General features: G+C 36.4%; 1 protein-coding gene across 10 annotated transcripts in view; it reads left to right on the top strand.

The window, feature by feature from the left end:
- LOC113046992 (RNA binding protein fox-1 homolog 1) overlaps window positions 1–20,015 on the top strand; it is a 271,768-nt gene that overhangs the window by 223,873 nt on the left and 27,880 nt on the right. For 9 of the 10 annotated variants that reach the window (XM_026208192.1, XM_026208196.1, XM_026208197.1 and 6 more), the window contains 6 exons: window positions 3,012–3,254; window positions 11,309–11,461; window positions 12,536–12,589; window positions 13,479–13,571; window positions 16,550–16,610; window positions 18,059–18,112. In XM_026208192.1, the coding sequence (XP_026063977.1) occupies window positions 3,012–3,254; window positions 11,309–11,461; window positions 12,536–12,589; window positions 13,479–13,571; window positions 16,550–16,610; window positions 18,059–18,112 (658 nt within the window). The remainder of the gene's footprint in view (window positions 1–3,011; window positions 3,255–11,308; window positions 11,462–12,535; window positions 12,590–13,478; window positions 13,572–16,549; window positions 16,611–18,058; window positions 18,113–20,015) is intronic. The other variant, XM_026208191.1, reaches the window with a different exon arrangement.

The raw sequence follows: 20,015 nt of genomic DNA, 5'->3' as shown, positions 1-20,015 counted from the left end.
TGACTGACGTCTGGGGAACCCAAAAGGTGATTTTCTGAAGAATATCCTGGTTGCTCTTTTCGGTATTTTAAACTTAAAACATCCAAAGTGTTTTACATTGCACTCAAGGTATACATTTGTATTTGTTTATACACTCCAGGGGAATCAAACCCACAACCTTGGCATTGCTAGTGCCATGCTCTACTGTTGAGCTACAGGAATTCACAATACAATGGAAGTGAATGAGAGCTGTCATTTGTAAGTGTCATAAATGTGGTCCATATGAGTCTATATTCCTTCTATATATGCAGTAAATTAGTTATATGATAACTTTGAGTGGGGAACAGACCAAAATGTGCCATGATTTACATTGATTGTCTTCCAGTTCAAGTCCTTAACCATTACAACCAGATCATTTTGTGAACAAATTATTTAGTTTAGTTTTAGTCCTTTTCTCACACAAAAGTATTGTATCCTTCTGTGTAGAAAGTCTGGTGACAGATTTCAAGTTTAGACTGGAATATTCGGTTAAATCACAGATTGCGCTCTGGACTTTCTCTCCTTTTATCCTACGCTTTGCACGTGGGGGTGTTTCTGTGTAGTGTGGCTTTACGGTCAGAGGAGAGAAAGTGGTGGGAGAGTGTGTTTGGCTTTGTTTTAGCATGTGCAGTTGTCCCGTGTCAGAGTGTGTCTGTGGGTGATGGGATCTCTCTGCCTACATAACTCCTGCTTTGGCTTGGAGAAAGAGATGTGTGTGCGCGTATGGAGTGCGTCATCAAGTGTTTCCTCTTGTAAGAAGAGAAAATCACAAATTAGTTGTCTCTAATATCTCAGTCGTTTATTCTAGACCACACTAGGTCACCAAATTATAATTTACTCACCTTCCTGTAAGCCTTTCTATTTTACTGCAGAGCAGAAGGTACTGAACTGTACTGACTTTCTTTGTATGAAGATAAAACAACTTATTTTCAATACATATTTTGTGTTCTGTAGAAAATAGAAAATCATACAGGTTTGGAATGATACAATGGTGGGTAAATGAGAATAGAATTTTGATACCTTGAAAACTGTGAGCACACCTGAAACAAGCAAAGTCTTTTTTGAAGACGGATTCCTTCAAGTCAAAGATATGAATGCAAACACTTCTCGTTAAATTTTCCCAAGAGCTCTACTATGCACATTCATTATGGCTATACTTCTATACTCGGATCTCAAATATTGGTTACTGCTCGAAACCTCAACCTAACAGTTGTTACTGTTAACTAAAACTTAATAAAATAACTGAAATAAAATAAATTATTAAAGTTTAAAATCATAAATTAACTGGTAACTGAAAAGAGCAAAATTTACTAAAACATTTAGTAAAATATAAAGCTAAATAGAAGAATAAAAAACTGAAACTAACAAAATTAAAAAAGCTACACATACCCACATTATTAAAAGAAACCAAAATTCAAATGAACACAGAAAAGCTCATTCAGAATATGAATAAATTCTATAATAGTATATAAATAATATCAAAATAACACTGACCTCTGAACAACACAATTCTCCAATGGGCTGTAGAGAACAAAAACACACCATCTGGTTATACAAACCCAGCTATCATCACCTGAAGTTTGAACAAATAGTGTCCCCATCACATCCACACAGCTGTTTAGATGATTCCTCATTTTCTGTGTTTCCGTGCATCACATAACCCAAGCCTGTTGTGTGTTTTCATTCTTCTAATCTGTCGTTGTTTATTGATAGCAAGCGCTAATTTAGCCGGCTTTTTGGTCTCTTGGGCGCGGCATGCAAAGTGAGGGTTTAGAGTTGATTTGGTGCGCAGGGTGGAGAGACGTCTCCTCGCGTAAGTGGATAATCTGGGTGCTAGGAGGTGGTTGAATTGGTCCTGATCAAATAAGAAAGCTCTTCCTGAGATAAAGGTCTGATGTGTGTTGTGTACGGAACGCATTTGTCCGTGGGTGTGCTTGTTTATTTGTTGTCGGTCCGGTGCATGCTAACACTTTAATTTAATTGGCCCAGCTGTACGAGTGAACTTGTGTCTGAAGCCGAGCGTGTGCTTGGCTAATGGTTCACAAACAGAGGGCACGACTGATGCGAGATGTAGCGTGTGTATAAGTTGAGCTCACATAAAGTCCAAAAGTATGTGGAAACCCCCTTATAATGAGCATGTCTGATCCATAAAGACATGCATACAAACATGTCTGACCTATTGTGTAAGAGCAAATCCCATGATGCAGTGTCAGGATGAAATAGGGATGAAGCCGAAAAATAACTTCAAAATGACAATGAATTATAATAATACATATTTTTTTTTTTTTACTATTGTCTAACAAACACAAAAGTGATATTTTCAGAACCGTATTTCAAGTTCCAATCGTATGGTGTTCTCTTATTGTCTTGTTATTACCAATATTAACATTAAACAAACAAAAAAAAATTTATTCATGTTTTTTGGTTTATTTAAATATTCAAATATGCGTCAAAAGATGTTTTGGAATCTGTTTTAGTACAAATCTTTTAAGTGGACAAATTATGAATGAAAGAGGAAAAATATTGGAATCTGCTGATGTAATTTTTAGGATGTCTAAATGCTCTTTTTGGAGCGTCTTTTTTTAATGAAGGATTTTAAGACTTGGCTTTTTTATGAATCGATTAAATCGACATGAGTCAAATGATTCATTTATTTACTTGTGGCATAAAAATAGTTGTTACTTTAAATTGGCACAATCTCAAAACTTCGTAACTTGCATGGAGGGTCAGTGAACGAACCTGAAATAATCTTTTTGGTAGGTTTAAAAAAGCTAAGATGAATCATGCATCAAGCATGTGCTTTACATATATTTATAAATAATAAAGTTGGCAAAAATATACATTTTGTAGCAGCTAAAAGGGCACCAAATGTCCAGTGTTTTGAAATGGATTGCAGATATGGATATGCTGTTCAGGTGTCCACATACTTTTGGTCATTTGGTGAATTATTCTAATTTGGCACTAACATTTAGCTGTGTTTCTTTGTTTTTCAGGGTAATCAAGAAGCCCCAGCACCCCCAGAAACCATGGCCCAGCCTTACCCATCAGCCCAGTTCGCTCCCCCTCAGAACGGCATTCCTGCTGAGTACACGCCGTCCCACCCTCACCCGACTCCAGACTACCCGGGCCAGACCCCCGTGGCAGAGCACACGCTGAACATGTACACCCCTGCCCAGACGCACAGTGAGCCCAGTGGACCAGACAACAGCATACAGGCGGTCTCCGGCACAGCCACAGTAAGCATCGCTCTCCCTCTCTCGCTCCATATCTCTGATTCTTCTTGATGCCGTTGCTCGTCACGGTTCAGGTTTTTTGGATTGGGCTGTGGATTGAGGTGTCCTTCATGATCTGCCCTCCAAGGACATCAGTAGGCTGTAGCCTGCCTTAATATTTCATATGTTTCAGGGCATTTCCATGAATAATTGAATAATCTTTGTGTTATTTCACCAACTCAGAGTACAAAGTGCTCTCAGTGAATTTAGTTTTTAAAGTCATTTTAACAGCATTTTCTGTCCCAAAATGGTACGATGGATGCATGGTAACGGACCGTTGCTGGAGAGTCTGGTGTATTAAAGAAAAAGTTCTCCCAAAAATCGAATGCTATTATTTTCTCACCTTCATGTCATGAGCTGTAAATTAGCAGGGAATAATGAGTCACATTTTGGTCTGTTCCTCCAACCAAAGTTATTATTTGGCTTTAGAAAAATATCTGTTTGTTAAATTGGGGAACAATTATTATTATTTATTTTTTTTAAGTTAGACCCTTAGGGGAAGATACCGCAAGAGGGATGTAGTTATTCTGGTGTGTGTGTGTGTGTGTGTGTTTCTCTTTTTTGATGAATATTGTAATTTATGGAGTTATAGATTTCAAATTTCACTACTCATCAAAGCCTATAGGTCAGCTGAATGGAATCATTCATTGTGAATTGTTAATTTATTGCAATTATGAAAATGTCTTTAATAATAAATAAATAAATAAATAATAGGCCCGTATATAATTCAAATAATTGTATAGTGGTCAGATTAATTTTTTGACTGTGATTCTGTTAGTTGATTGTAATTTCAAATAAATAAATGTATATATAATATATATATGTATGTATGTATGTATGTATATATATATATATATATATATATATATATATATATATATATATATATATATATATATATATATATATATATATATATATACTCTGTAACAATTAGATGACAGCTGGGATGAGCCTGGGGGTTTTCTTACCCAATAGTAGAGGGACAATATGGCCCATTTTCATGACTGTCATGACTTTGAATTGTGCAATATAAACTAAATTAGCTAATATTTGCTTTTATTCCACCTCATTGTATGTGAGATAATACATCAGCACCCTGTAAATGCTTGAAGTTCTCTCTAAATATAAGGCGATTTTACGGTAAATCCATACTTTTCATCCCCACATGTGAACGACATTTATGATAGTTTGATGGAGCCTTTGTGCTTTTGGAGCTTAACAAAAGTGGTCACTTTGTCATGCAGCACAAGCTGTGCAGTGGTTCTTTAAAACTGTCGTCTTTTGTGCTCCATTGGAAAAAGAAATAGTAGAATTCAGGTTCAGAAACGACATGAGGTTGAGAAAATAGTTCAAGAAGTTTAATTGATGGTGAACCATTCATTAGAAAGTGCAAAAATGTACAATTTTTTAGGATAAACTCCTGATGTGTTCCATAATTAGACTATTTGTCCAACAGACAGAATGTTTAAACCGTTTCGCTCATTCGAAGGAAAATGTGAGCTTTCTTGCAAACCACGGCCAGTTTTTCATTGCCTATCCTACCTTAGTGTTCAAATTTCTTTTTTAGTGCCAGAGCAGAAAGGAGCAAAACCACTTCTGGAAAAGCCATTATTTTCCCCCCTGCCTCTCTCCTTCTCCCTCTGTCTCCCGTTCTCTCTATCTCTTTCCTTCACTTTCCGAGCCTAGTGTTAAAGCAAAACTTTACAGACATCCAAAGCTATGACCTCATCTGGCTAGAGCTGTTTTTAGACCCAAGTCATTCCTCACAACTGATCCCTCATCTGCAAACAAAAGGGGCCTAGACTGTGATACTTCCCCTGTTCCCATCTTTTCTTTGTTTGTTGGAGTAAGTGATAAGCAGTCAGTCCCCAGAGAGATGTTTTTATAACATAATAGATGGTTGTTGATTGATTCCCGCCATATTCTTAGTGGTCAGTGTGTTTGAGAGCTTGTGGGGGATTTCTGAAATGCATATGGAACAGCGTTTACTTTCCACGAGCAACCTATAATATAGTATTTAAGTAGCACTTTACATTAAGTTCGTATATGTTCACATACGTTCAAATTAAAAATGTTCATTACACAAATACTAATACAAAGTTTGGAGTCAGCTATTTAATACATAGGGCAGTTACATCTATAATCTCTTCTTTTGCCACAATAACACAAGGAAATGTAATTAATAATAATGATAATTACTATTACAATAAAAAATAAATAGCACCAATTTAGCATATTACAGAGATTTCTGAATGACACTGAAGACTGTTGAAAATTCAGTATTTCCTCATATATTCACATTGAAAACAGTTATTTTTAAATTATAGTAATATTTCAGATAAAGGCCTTTTGAAAAACTTGCAGACCCCAAACCAAATGTTTTATTTATAAATGGACATTATCCTAAATGGATTAATGCTGTAAAGTAATGTTCCTCATTAGTTCATCATACCTATTGAAATAGCTTATGAATAAATTGAAACAAAATGTTACCATTGTGTCAGTACATACTTCTCAGTAACCAAGTCACATCTATATCTACATTAGTCTTTTTTTTTAATTGCTTAAAAATAAGTAGTAATACAGCTGGGGAATTTTTTATTTATATATATATATATAATTTTCTGCTGCCAGCAGTTTTGTTACGGCTGTTATTATTAATTGTCACCTTCTTTTCAGGACATTAGTCATCACATTTCTCAGTAAACACCACGGGTGTAATGCTGGTCACAGACGCAGGGGTGGACCTTTAATTTAACCGACCTGAGTGGTTGTTAAAACCGGCCCACTCACAGATCATTTAGTTCATTTAGTTTCGGCCGATCCAGAAAGTGGGTGAATTGTTTACTCTGTAATTAGCCCATCCATTGCCTCCAGTCTGACCCATTTCAGGCCGGTTTACAGGCAGTGTGTGAACATGATAGCCAAGCATTATCTGATTGACTATAAACAGCCCATCACAGTGATGCAGGTACTGTTGGATATAGTGTTGATATATAGTATAAGATGAGTGATTTATTTGATCTCACATTTAAAACCTATTTTCTCCTCCAAATGTTTTCTGAAAAGGACGCTGTATAATTAATCTGTGTAGATGTCAGCTCAGTGTGTCGGCTGACTCCTGTCTCTTCCCCCATGTGTTCTCAAGAGAAATGGCCCCATCCTTATCCAGCCAGAGTGAGAGCTGTCTTCCCTAAAGGTAGGACATGTGTGGAATGGGCCGTACCCGCAAGAGGGCAGACATCTTGCAGAACAGCCCCCTTAAGGTGCAGCTTTTGGGGGTTGACGGATGGTTGTAGACTCACAAGTGATGGTGGAGTTTGACTTGGACTGCTACTGCATTTCATCCCAGTAATGTTACTGAAAATAGCTTCTTTGCTGATGTACGTTATCTCTGTGGTTCAGGAAACCCTCAGTCAGCGCTGTACCTCTGCACTATTGAGCAGTTGTTTGTGCGTGAGGACATCTTCACAAATGAGCGTGCACCACTCTGAAGCACTGAAGGCTGTGGCTTCGGTTTGTTTATCTTTCACAAATGCTTGCTTTTTGTGTTCCTGCTCATGAAAAATCAACAGTGCAAAAAGATATGCATTTGTTATAATGAACGACTATTAATGAATCTTTTGATACCAAAAAAGATTAACTGGAAGCCTTTTTTGTGTTTGTTATTGTTTTTCCCTCCATGTTGGAGCCCTCTGCCAGTCAGAAGAATGCTGCACAGATGGCACGCTATGTAAACTGTCAGCCGTATGCATGCTATACACACACACACACACACACACACACAGGCTGTATTTTTACTTGGCACACATCCCAGAATTGATCTAAGAAAGGAATGAAAAATGTTCTTCTCCTTTTAGTAAGGTTAGCTATGTAGCTGGCCATAGTCCTATGTATATATACATGAAAAATGTATAGGGGAAAATGTGTGTATATACACAACCCCAAAAGGTTTTAAACAGTACGATTTTTTATATTTAAAAAAAGTCTCTTCTGCTCACCTAGCCTGCATTTATTTGACCTAAAGTACAGCAAAAACAGTAAAAAAATTTATGTATTTACTATTTAAAATAACAGTTTTCTTTTTGAATATATTTTCAATGTAATTTATTCCTGTGATTTCAAAGCAGAACATGTGGCATTATTACTCCAGTAACAGGGTCCTTCAGAAATCATTCTAATATTCTGATTTGCTGTTTAAAAAAAACATTTATTATCATTATTATTATTATTATTATGTTGAAAAGAGCTGAGTAGATTTTTTTCAGGTTTCTTTGATGAATAGAAAGTTCAGAAGAACTGCATTTATCTGAAATAGAAAATATTTGTTATATTAGAAATGTCTTTATCATCAATTTAAAGCATCCTTGCTAAATAGAAGTATTAATTTCTATAACACCCCCCCCCCTCCCCCAAATAAAAATTAATAAATAATAACTTACCATGACTACAAGCTAAAAAATGGTATTTCAGATGAATGCTGGTCTTTAGATATTTCTATTCATCACAGAATCATGAAAAAAGTACTCAACTCTTTTAAATATTGATTTAAGAATAAATAAATAAAAATGTTTCTTAAACATGCAAATCAGCATATTAGAATGATTTCTGAAGGATCATGTGACTCTTAAGACTGGAGAAATTATGCTGAAAATTAAAATTAAACCACAGGAACAAATTACATTTTAAAATATATATAAATAGAAAGCAGTTGTTTTAAATAGCAAAATATTTCACAATATTACTGCTTTTACTGTATTTTGGATCAAATAAATGTAGGGTTGGTGAGCAGAAGAGAATTATTTAAAAACATTTACTGTTCAAAAACATCTGATTGGTGTACATTTCCCTATATTTATTTATATATTTGCTTTCTGAGGAAATTTTCCAGTGCAGGGAATGTGGAATAAATGCATCAGCCATAATTGATTCATGGGGGAGTTTTTGTTTAATTATGTGTTTGAAAGGAGCATGAGGGGCATGAAGAAAATTGCATTAGCCTACTAAATATACCCTGCATAAAGCCATACATGAATTTATTTATTATTATATGTGTGTGTGTGTGTGTGTGTGTGTGTGAGAGAGAGAGAGTGAGAACCTTTCCTAATGCTCTTTTCACATAACATAGTTAAACAAAAACTCCCTCCTGGATCAATGGCGGCTGATGCAATTATTCCACACTCCTCGCACTGGAAAAATTCCTCAAAAAAGGAAAATATTTTACTGGCACTTTACGCTCCAAGTCCTCACTGTGCTTTGTTAGGTTATCTTATTCCGTCCAGCGCTGCCATATGTGTCCGTGTGGGCTCTTACACTCCAGCGGCTGTGTGTTTTTGTGTGTGTGTGTGTGCTCAGAGCACACACCGGCAGCCCTGCCACTGTTTGCCGTTTAGCACTCAGTGTGAGATCAATGAATGGTAAACACTCACAACTCTGTGAGTCCCAAATCAGTAATTGAGTAGGTCTTCCAAGCTGATCCGCTGTCCTCCCTCACACCCCTGTCCTCATCGCTCCATCTTTCCTTCACCTTTCCTTCCCACAGGGAGCAAGACGATCTCTGGCTCGACTGGAAGTACCGTATTGTTTGAATTATGAAAGCAGGATTTTGATGGCTGGATATTTCAGCACGCACTGTGAATGCGATTCAAAATGCGTTTCGCTTCTGCCGCCGGCCTCTATTTTAGTCCTATAGATTTATTCCTTTCCCCCGTCTCATCCCATCACCCTGAGATCAGTCACCGTGGCCTCCGGCTCCCCACGGCAACTAGACAGGTTCGAATCGATTAATTGATTTCGGAATCAATTAATTGAGCCATTAAGGCAGCCGTATGCACAGAGCATGAAATGAGATCTTTAAAACGGCACATATGGCCACCGACCATGCCGTGCATCAACCTAAAGACCCGCTGCATTCCTTCCTATACTTTTATTGAAAGAGCAGTAAATGGAAAAGCATATTTCCAATTATAACACCCCAGTTGTCTCTTCTGCAGAGGGCCGCATGCCTTGCGACGCCATTAAACCCAGCCTCTCGCAATAGGAAAGTGCAATTTTGTTAAAGCAATAAAGACGGCGCACATCTTGTCAGTTTTACATTGGATGGTTTACTACACTGCTTTAGCGTTTTATCTCCCGTTTTTCTTTGTTCTCTGCCTTGAGGAGTGGGTGTTCTTTTGTTTATGACTTGTAATAACACAAGAAAGAGTTTTCCCCCTTCCACTTCTTGCAGCCTTTCATGTGTTGAAAGACTAGTATTTTTCAAGAGCTCTTTCTCATGTTTATCCCCCCACCCTTGCGTTTCAGTCGGGTGAGAATATCGGGCCGCCTGTGCAAACATTATGATGACACGATATTCATATTTACGGTCCCAGCAAGCCGTACTTTATTTTTCAGTTGAGCTTTGCTTTTTTTTCACTCTTTCTGTTGCCGCTTTTGTCGGAGTCGCCCTGAGCACTGCCTGATTTAAATAACAATACCACACGCGCACAGACGCTCACGGTCAGTTCCTTTGCCAGTAATTCCAGTGAAGCTTGCTTTAACAGTCCTGAGCATCTGTAATGTCAGAGAGGCAGTTGTTACACTGGGACTCAGTCATTCTTTTATTCCAGACAATATGATTTCCAGAGTGCTTGAAGCATGACAGGACAGCTGCAGCAAGCAGAAAGTTTAAAAAAATATCTCTGGGCATTACTGCAGGCTCCCCTTTCTCAAGCACCACAAAGGAAAATAAATGCACATATATTCACATACGTGCACACATGCTTATGCTAACACACATAATGGGTGAATTACAATCAAGTGAGCACCACTATGGCCTCACTCCAAAGGTCTGAACACTTGAAGTCAAGTTTGGTGTAGTAAAAATGCACATTTATGAGAGCAGAATCATTCTATTGAACTGGATCTTTTTAATGAGTAAATTGATTCAGTTCACAAAATTGACCTGAATGATTCATTTATGAATTCTTGAATGATTCGTTCTCAAGTTCAATTGATTCACATCAGAGTGATTTCTGAAGGATCATGTGACACTGAAGACTGGAGTAATGATGCTGAAAATACATTGCATCACAGGAATAAATGACTTTTGAAGATATATTAAGTAGAAATCCATATTTTTAAATGTACTTGTATTTCATAATAGTATAATTCTAGAGAATTGTTTAAAAACTGTTTGTAAGGATGCTTTATTAAAAGCTTTATTATTAAAAAGTGATTAATAAAAAAAAAAAGTATGGTTTGAAACAATATAAAAGTGAGGAAACGGTGGCAGAATTGTAATTTTTGGTTGAACTGTCTCTTTAAGGGCACAAAAATGTCATATGGAAGTCGCCCACTGGCACACAAATGTACACATGGGAGAAAAATAGAAAGCAAAGTCTCTCTCTGAAATACTCTCTCTAGCTAAGTCATACAAATACAGTCAGACAGAGAAACGCATACACACACACACACACACACACACTCAAGGCTAGGCTGCTTTCTCTCCCAGGCAGCAGTCCAGACTGAGAGGGACACAGTCAAAGGGAGCAGCCAGCAGTCATGCATGGCCAGAGAGAGTGAGAGAAAGCAAGATATAGTGAAGCAGCCATGCCATATTTCACCCAAGGCCCTGACCCCAGCACACGCCGCATTACAAACTACGCCTCAAACGTGCATTTGTGGGTGTGTGTGTGTGTGTGTGCTCTACATATGGTTTTCATATCTGCCTGAGAAAGGGAGGCAGAAACAGGTGGTAAAAGTTTTCACAAGTTATATTGTTAAAACAAGGCTTTGCATCTGGCACCCTGGGAACGCCTGGAGGTGCAGGCTGACCAGACTATACCTCCTGACTGCAACGCCACAATGGACCAAGTCGAAAAACACATCAGTGGTGCGGTCAACACATGTGCGCAAAAACAGCTGCTTTCTGCAACTGAAAAGCACATCTTCATCTTGAGTTTGTTTACAGTTGGTGCATCAAAATATGCCAGACTTACTAATATCCACGGATTTCTTTTCCTTTTTCCCCACAGCAGACAGACGATTCAGCACAGACGGACTGCCAACAGCAAACACAGTCACAGGCCCTCGTGTTGAGGGAAGAACACAAATCGCAGCCCAAGAGGCTCCACGTCTCCAACATCCCCTTCAGGTTCAGAGATCCAGACCTCAGGCAAATGTTTGGCGTAAGTACCTTTTCTCTCTCTTTCTCTCTATTACTTTTATGGCACACAGTGGCCTTGCCAGCACAAGTGTAGCTAGGGTCTGAGGTGTGTGTTAACACACTGTTCTCTTGCTTGTGGGATGGTATTTGAAGATTGGGTAAGATCTGTGATCTGGGTCAGCACCTTGTTTTGGTCCTTAGCTTCTTAAGGGAAGCAGCAGGGTTGCTTCACTGGTGTAACAGGTCATAACTGAATTATTTATTTGAATAGTGAAATGTATGTGTGTGTGTGTGTGTGTGTGTGTGTGTCTGTATGTATGCATATATATATATATATATATATATATATATATATATATATATATATATATATATATATATATATATATATATATATATATATACAGTATATAAATATGAAAAAATATTTTTGAACAAAAGAAAAAGAAAGAAAGAACTATATTATTGAAAAACTCCACATAATTCCACATAAACATTAAGTGCCACAACTTTTTTCTAATATATATATATATATATATATATATATATATATATATATATATATATATATATATATATATATATATAAGCAGCAAATCTGCATATTGAATGATTCAAAATATTTTAAAATATATAAAAATACAAAACTTATATATTATTTATATATTCATATATATATATATATAGAGAGAGAGAGGGAGACAGTTATAGACTTTATAGTTATTTTAACATATTTCACAAAGCCAAAAATTTTACTGTATTTTTAATAATAAAAAATCATAGCATCCTCTTATATTTGAATGGTAGTGTCTATATATAAAATGATTTATTACAGTTATTTTAGCAGTGATTAATGAATGAACAAAATTATCTTTTCAATTCAGTTCTGTTAAAGCTCTTACTTTGATCAAAGGATTTGTTTTCCAGAATAAAAGAAAGGCCTTATAAATGACCCATCAAAAGTTTGAATAATTGTTGATTTTTAGATTAACTTAAACATTTAAAACATGTAGCTTAATGCAGCTTGAACTGAAGTCTGTTTACATGTCACATCCAATTGAGACACTGTCTGATCTGTGTTCTGTTCTCTTTCCAGCAATTTGGTAAAATCTTAGATGTTGAAATCATATTTAATGAACGAGGATCAAAGGTACGTTTGTGACTCACTTCCTTTGCATGCTCTCATTCTTGACCAATCAGAAAAGTCCAGTGAGTTTAGAAGCGTAATGTTGATTTAAAAAGGCAAAATATCCAGTGATGAATTAGTCCCTGTAATGTACAGAAGAAATGCTTGTGGTAGTCATGTTAACGTATGTAATGCAATCTCACATCAGCTGCTGTGCTAGAGTTATTAGTGCCCTGTTCAATGGAGTGTGTGGAAATGTGTTTGGCACTTGTCTTTGCTCTGTAACGGTGTCAAATGAAGAACATTCTCCACTGAGCTCCCTAATTGACAGCGATATTCAGTATTATGACACTTAGCATCATTCCTGTGCATAAACAATTTTCTTTATTGAAATATGAATTATGTTCTTCTGTTCCAGCTGGGGGAGATAATGATGCATGTTAACAAGTTCTGTAGTACACAATCCTTTATCATTTGTCTTACGAATTGATTTTTTTTTTTTTCACTTTTGTAATGACTTTTCTTTATGTTGCATTATACAGTGTTAAATGACAGCATTTATTTTTTTCCAATAGATTTAGTTTATTCTAAGACTTACTAAAGGTATATATCCCTTTGTTTGGTCTCTCTCTCCTTTTTTTATTTCATTAAGTGACTTTACGTTCTTAGACGTGCTCTTTCATTTCATTTCTCCTCAGTGGTTCTAACAGAACCCATAAATTATGGTTTAATCTCGATGCTTTGCATGATGCAGGAGAAAAGAGGAGGAGAAAGAGAGAGGGGTAAATACAGCAGCAGCTGTTTTTGTGTGTGAGAATGGCCGAGGTAGAGCCACAGTGGATTTCTTGGGTGTATGACTGAATTAATAATGTGCATGTTGTTCTCCCCCCTCCCCTCTCCCACCTGCATGCAGGGTTTTGGTTTCGTAACTTTCGAAAATAGTGCCGATGCGGACAGGGCCAGAGAGAAATTACACGGCACGGTGGTAGAAGGTCGTAAAATAGAGGTGCATGTAACAAATATTTCCCTTCTCAATTGCTTTTTGTTTAGTTTGGTTTTGTTTTGTTCATTTGTCGTTCTTGTTGTTATTCTTGGTTCTGTTTTGTGTGTCAGTGTGTGCCTCACTCTCATCTCACTGTTTTAGACGCATCACTCGTCTTTTCCTGTGTGTGCTCCTCTCTCTGTCCCTCTTTCCTTCCCTCCCTCCCTCCCTCCCCACTTGGGTTGCCACCTTCAGCGAGACGAAATTAGGGGCACCCATTCATGCCCCCCGCCCCCCAAAAAAACAATCAAACAAAAACACCAAGGACACAAATAATCAGTGAAGAACTCGTAGCTTAACAATAAACCATGAGAAAACATTCTCAAATATGTACACTTGCAACAGGACACATTAATATTGTTATTTTAAATTTGATTATTTATAATTATTCATTATTGTTAGTTATTTTTTGACAGGACTGTTGACAGCTGTTCTTTTTTGTTTTTGTTTTTTTATTCATTTGCTTAAATTGGGACTACATTATTATGTCCAACTTATTTTCGTTCAACTTTTTATCTAAATAATTTAGCATTTCTAAACGTCTTAAAATGCCAGATTGTGAATGAAATATGATTATTTATCATGTAGCCTATATATATATGTATGATAAGTTTAAATGATTAATAAATAGGGTCTGACATTCATTATAATCTATTAATTAAGCTATATAAAATTTTAAAAAATATAATAATTACGTCTACCAAGCTCTGATAATTTATGGAAAAGTGTATTAACAGACTGTTCAAAAATGTAATAAAACAATAGGCCAATACCTTTAGAAGCATTGATGTGTCTGTCACTTTAAAGGTACGGTTCATTCAAAAAGTTCTTTCTTCTGTTTGAACGCAAAAGAAGACACTTTGAAGAATGTGGGTACCTAACAGCTGCTGGTTCTCATTAACTTCCATTATAGAGAAATAAATACTATCAGAGTCACTGGGGCCCAGACACTGATAGGTTACCCACATTCTTCAAAGTATCTTCTTTTGGGTTCAACAGAAGGAAGAAATTATAACAGGTTTGGAACAACTTGTGGGTGTGTAAAGGATGACAAAAATTTCATTTTTGAGTGAACTATCCCTTTAAGTCACACGGTGAGCATTTAAACTGCTTCTCTTGTGTTCAAAGGGTGGACATCAGCTCCTAGATGTTTTCAACCATGCAGGTTTACCGCAAGCTGCTTTAACGGCATCTCAGATGTCTCCAGAAATGCAATCACACACAAATGAACTTCTCTAATACTATGAAATTGATTTCATCATAACTGCTATTAGTATTACAAACAGTAAAAAATAGTTTATTCAACTATGTGTATTGGCATTTGTAAAATACAGGACAAATCCTGTCCCGTATTGATTTGATACAGGACGCGTCATTTTACCTTTAAATACGGGATGATTCTGTATTTTAAGGGACGGGTGGCAACTCTACTCCCCACATTGTCTCCCTAATATGTTTCAGTTATTCTAAGATCTCAGATCAAATATAATACGGTGCTCGCTGTTATCTAATTGGTTTGCTTTTGTTGGCATTCACTTGTGTTTATTTGGTTCTTTTCTATTGTTGTTCTTTTGTTTTTTTAAAGCATATTTTGGCTTAATAAGCAAACGGGTGCAGTAAGTCATCAGGCAGAGTGCAAACAGCATTTGTGTGATGATAGCCAGAGGCCTTATTGCAAAGTTGACGAGGGATCTGCGCTTAAAGCGGCCCGAAGTCGGCAGCGCTTGTTAATTGGCCTGAAGACGCTGCTATTAGACGGAGCTGCTCTCAAACACAAGCCTATTAAAATCTCCAGCTCAAATTACACTTAATTTACAGTCTAGAACAGTCACTGAAGGTGAAGTACTGTAGCAAAACTGATCTGCAGGTCTGCAGCGAAAGTGGGCATCTTTATAGCCGATTCCCATTTTGACAGTTGGGCTTCTTTCTTTACTTTATTATTATTCTTTCTTTGTGCTTTTAAAATTTGAAGAGGTATTCGAATGTGGTGCCGTCTTTAAGTAAGATGTTGCCTATTTTGCCTTCTCATTTCCCCCCCTTTTCCAACGGTAGCTGGTAGGCCCCTCACCAAACTCACTAAGCGTGGTAACAATAGATACACACGCGGGCGATGGCGGCGAATGGTAAGTGGAGAGCCATCTGCCATTTCACGAACTCCGCGCTGATACCTCGTGACTGTTTTTTGACTTGATGTTGAGTTTCTTGATGCTGTTTTCTCTTGGTACGCGTTACTTGAGTGAACATTTAGCTTCCTGAGAGGCTCTGATTGGATTGAACTGAATCGTGCGCATCCTACTCAGATTCTGAACTCCATGATTATGTTAAATAATGCACCCTCTTTTTATATCTTTTGTTAGCTGCCCTCTCGGCTTGAATGATTTTCTTTCGTTATTACTTTGGTTTTTTATATATATATTTTCCTTTCTGATTATTTTTCTTGTGATGAAGCACAAGGCTCTTGGAGTGTTGAATGCTAAATGTTGCTTTGTTTTCCGACTGTACCTCAACTCTGAATGTTTAGTGTATGTTGCGTAAACGTGCCAAATGTTTTGTTTTCTTTCTTTCCATTCCTACTTTTTCTATTTCTTTTCGTTTAACCTAACCGTTCCCTCTCCACTGCATGCTCTCATATTCAATGCCTTTCATTTGTTGAGTGCATTTTGTGTGTTTTTTGTTGTTGTTTTTTTTCTCTATGTACTTCTTCAACTTGATCATTTGTTTTGATGACGCATGCTTTTGAGAGTCTTTTTATGATGAGACTATTGCATATATTTTCTTTGCTTTATATGTCTTACCACTTTTCTTTAACTGTTTGTTATGATATGTAATCATTTTGTAAATCTTCACTGTAATGCATGCAATATTTGTTAAAACAGTATTTTCAGTAATTACAGCTTTAGCTTCAGTATGTTTCTTGCTCACATGCTTCTGTTTGTGCTCAGGTTAACAATGCAACAGCACGGGTAATGACAAATAAAAAGGCCGTCAACCCATATGCAAACGGTAAGAACAAGTTTCATTAACATCATAATGCTTTCTATTATATTTTATATATACTGATAAGCAGTGTTGGGGAAGTTACTTTGGAAATGTAATAAGTTACAAATTGCAAGTTGTAATAAGTAGTGTAACTATTTCAGTTACTTCATTGAAGTAATGTAACTGATTACATGTGATTACTTTTTGATTACTTTTCTAAATTTCTAACAAATGTATTCAACTGTTAATCATTTTGAAACATTGAGAGCAGGCAGAGTTAACCTTACAGTAGCTCTTAGCACTGATGTCAGACTTTCAAAATCCTTCATCACTTGAATATAATCATTTCATTTGAATACGCAACCGCCACAAAATCACTTAAGCTCCTCTTTTTACTTTGAAATTGTTCTGAGATTAAATACAGATTTAAAATCATAAGATACAGTATAGCCTAGTTTAATAGTTTAATAAAATCAAACAATGCTTAAAAAAAACTGTGAATATATATATATATATATATATATATATATATATATATATATATATATATATATATATATATATATATATATTAAAACATATACATAACCAAATATATCTATCTATCTGAAACATTGTTTTTTCGTATTTTAAAACAGAAAAATCAATCATATCTGTATGTGTGTGAAAATATTCAGATGTCACCCCCTTTGTAATCGTTAACATTTTCATAACTGTAATTTAATTCCAAAATAATTTCTCAGCAACTGTAACAGATTATATTTACATTTATGTTGTAATTAAATTACAGTAAAAAAAAAAAAAAAGAATGTATTCATATTCCTTTAATGTCAATAGCACTGTTGCACATTTGTATAAAAGCTGAAGCTGGTGTTCTCCAGCATAATTAGAAAATTATCCAAAGAGCATCTTGTGCAGATCAGTATCACAGATGTACTCGTTTAATGAACAACCTAGTAACTATTTCATATTCATTTAATGCTTATTAGCACGCTACTTTGCAAGTTTCGACTTTAGACTAAGTTCGCACCTTCACAAGCAGGAAACTTTACTGTCTTATTCACGATCGGTAGTTTTCTGTGGCCACAGACCTCAGAGATTCAAACTAAGTGCTTGTAATTCTCGAAAAAGTTTCAGTGGAAGTGAAATGTCGAGACAACCTTTTAGATCTCAGTTGATATCGCTGAAATATCTCTCTCTTTTTTGTACTTATGGAGGGCTTAAACAGACAGGCCATTTGTAGAGGTTAGAATCAGAGAGAAATCTGTCAAGGCGCTCCGTGCCCTTTCCTTTCTGTGGATGACAGCAGCGCTTCAGTGTGGTCAGCCCTCTACTGACATCATTATGCATTGGCCTGGAGGTTCTAGTTAGTCAGAATCCGTCTCTATGTCTTGTGTAGGATCAGATGTAATTTTTTACAAGTGCAGACCGAGGTGGCTAATATCAGATCTCCCGCTCTGTCTTATGTCTAGGCTGGAAGTTGAATCCAGTCATGGGTGCAGTCTACAGTCCAGAATTCTATGCAGGTGAGTGGAGGCACATTTAAAAGAAACTGACTCTGTCATTCATTTAATCTTTAGTGAAAAGATTGGGTATGCATGTTATTCTAATGATGAAATAGTTTGATTTCTGGACATAAAATAGGTCCAACAAAAACAGGACTTTTGAAAAACGTAAGGAAGAATGCCATGGGAAATCATCAAAAACAGTTTTTATTTTTTCTTAAAAAGTAAAATTGTAAAATGTATCATTTAATTGCATAAAGCATCACTGTAACACAGAGGGTTAAATGCATTTGCATTTAGGGCTAATGGGCAGCTTCACTAATGTGCTTTGTGTGTGAAAAAAGTTCTCAACCCACAAGCTCTGAATCATCCATTTGACTATTACTCTGATATTTATTACTCTGACATTACTCTATCACATATGATACTTTCATATTACTTTCAAAAAGCAAGTTGAAAGCTAACTGTTTTCCTGTTGTTATTTTATCACCATATACTGGACTTACAGTGGCTCCAAATAGTATTGGCAGTGCATAAATGTATAAATCTCATTGCATTAGATAAATCACTGGATGAAAAATTAAAGAAAGTGCCATTCATTTTGAAAAAGGAAAGTGCACTTTTCACTCTAATAATTTGATATTTCATTAGAAATGCGATGACCAGTGGGTACTCTGCTAATACAACTACCCCAGAAATGCAAAGTTACTTCTGAGAGAACAGCATCATTTGCTAGAAATACCACTAGCCCAGCTAACAAGTACATTGTTCTAATGTTTATATTATAATATGAAAACATTATATCTGAACATTCAAAAATGTTTTAAAAAGTATTATTTTCCTTATGCAAATGTCAAAGGAACATTCCATTTTATAATGGGAACATTGTTTTTGAATGTTCTGAAACAATTAGTGACATTTGAAAAAACACCCTTCCATGAGCAATGTCATGTTTTGTGCCAATGTTTTGAGAACATCTGTAAAGACTAGGTAACTCTGAAAGAACATCTGTTAGCATTGCTAGAAGAATGTTTGTTCCTAGCCTGAGAATGTTCCTTGTTAGCTGGGTGCTTTGAAAGGGAGTGGGTGCTAGAATGATATTCTAACATCTGAAATGTGACTCAAAAGTGTCCAGATACGTGGGCCTTTGTCAGTGTTGTTCAGTTTTCGGTTAAAAATATCAACCACAAACAAGCAGAAAATTGTAGCAGTTGTTGTATAACTGCATTATTTGACGGAGGCATAGTTTGGGCCTGATGTTTGGAGGTGTGTGCAATGGGTAACCTTAATCTATGGGCTCTGGCATAGGCTTGAAAGAGCTGGCAGGCAGGAAGTGATTATTCTGATCACCCAAAGGGCCTGTTTCACAATGTGCATCTGTGTTTGCTGGCCTATTGGCAAGAGGCTCCAAGACGGCATTGTCAAAACTGCAAACATGGTACACAGCGAGCTTCCAGACCCCCAGGGCTTCATTTCATTTTATTGGCCTTTGAAAGCAAGCAGGTTTCGCTGGTTGAAACACACGCTAAAACTCTTTTTCTCTCGTTTTCTCCGGTCATCTCGTCCTCAACCTTGTCCATCCCAGCATCTGACCTTCCCCGAACATCATTACCTCCTCCATTATATGGGAAAATATCGAAGTTTTATGATAATAAGAAGAAACGGGAAGGCAAAAATATTGAGGTGATGGTTCCATCTAATTGTCTGTCGACGCAAGGGCATCAAAGAGCTGAAATATATTTTATAAATTAAAATCAATATTTTCAATTTCTCTAGACAGTCGTTTGCCTAATTCAGCGCACATTCTGTTAATTACAAAATGGCTCATTATTGATTTGCTTTCGTCTCACCTTTCAGATGTCCAAACAGCCCACATCCCATTAAGGTGTGAATGTTTTGTTCTTTCCAGCGCTCGCTGTTTCTT

The sequence above is a fragment of the Carassius auratus genome, chromosome 28 (genome assembly GCF_003368295.1).
Source record: "Carassius auratus strain Wakin chromosome 28, ASM336829v1, whole genome shotgun sequence".
In the NCBI taxonomy this organism is placed as follows: domain Eukaryota; kingdom Metazoa; phylum Chordata; class Actinopteri; order Cypriniformes; family Cyprinidae; genus Carassius; species Carassius auratus.
Note: the sequence above shows the minus strand (reverse complement) of the source record. Positions and strands in the feature narration are given on the sequence as shown.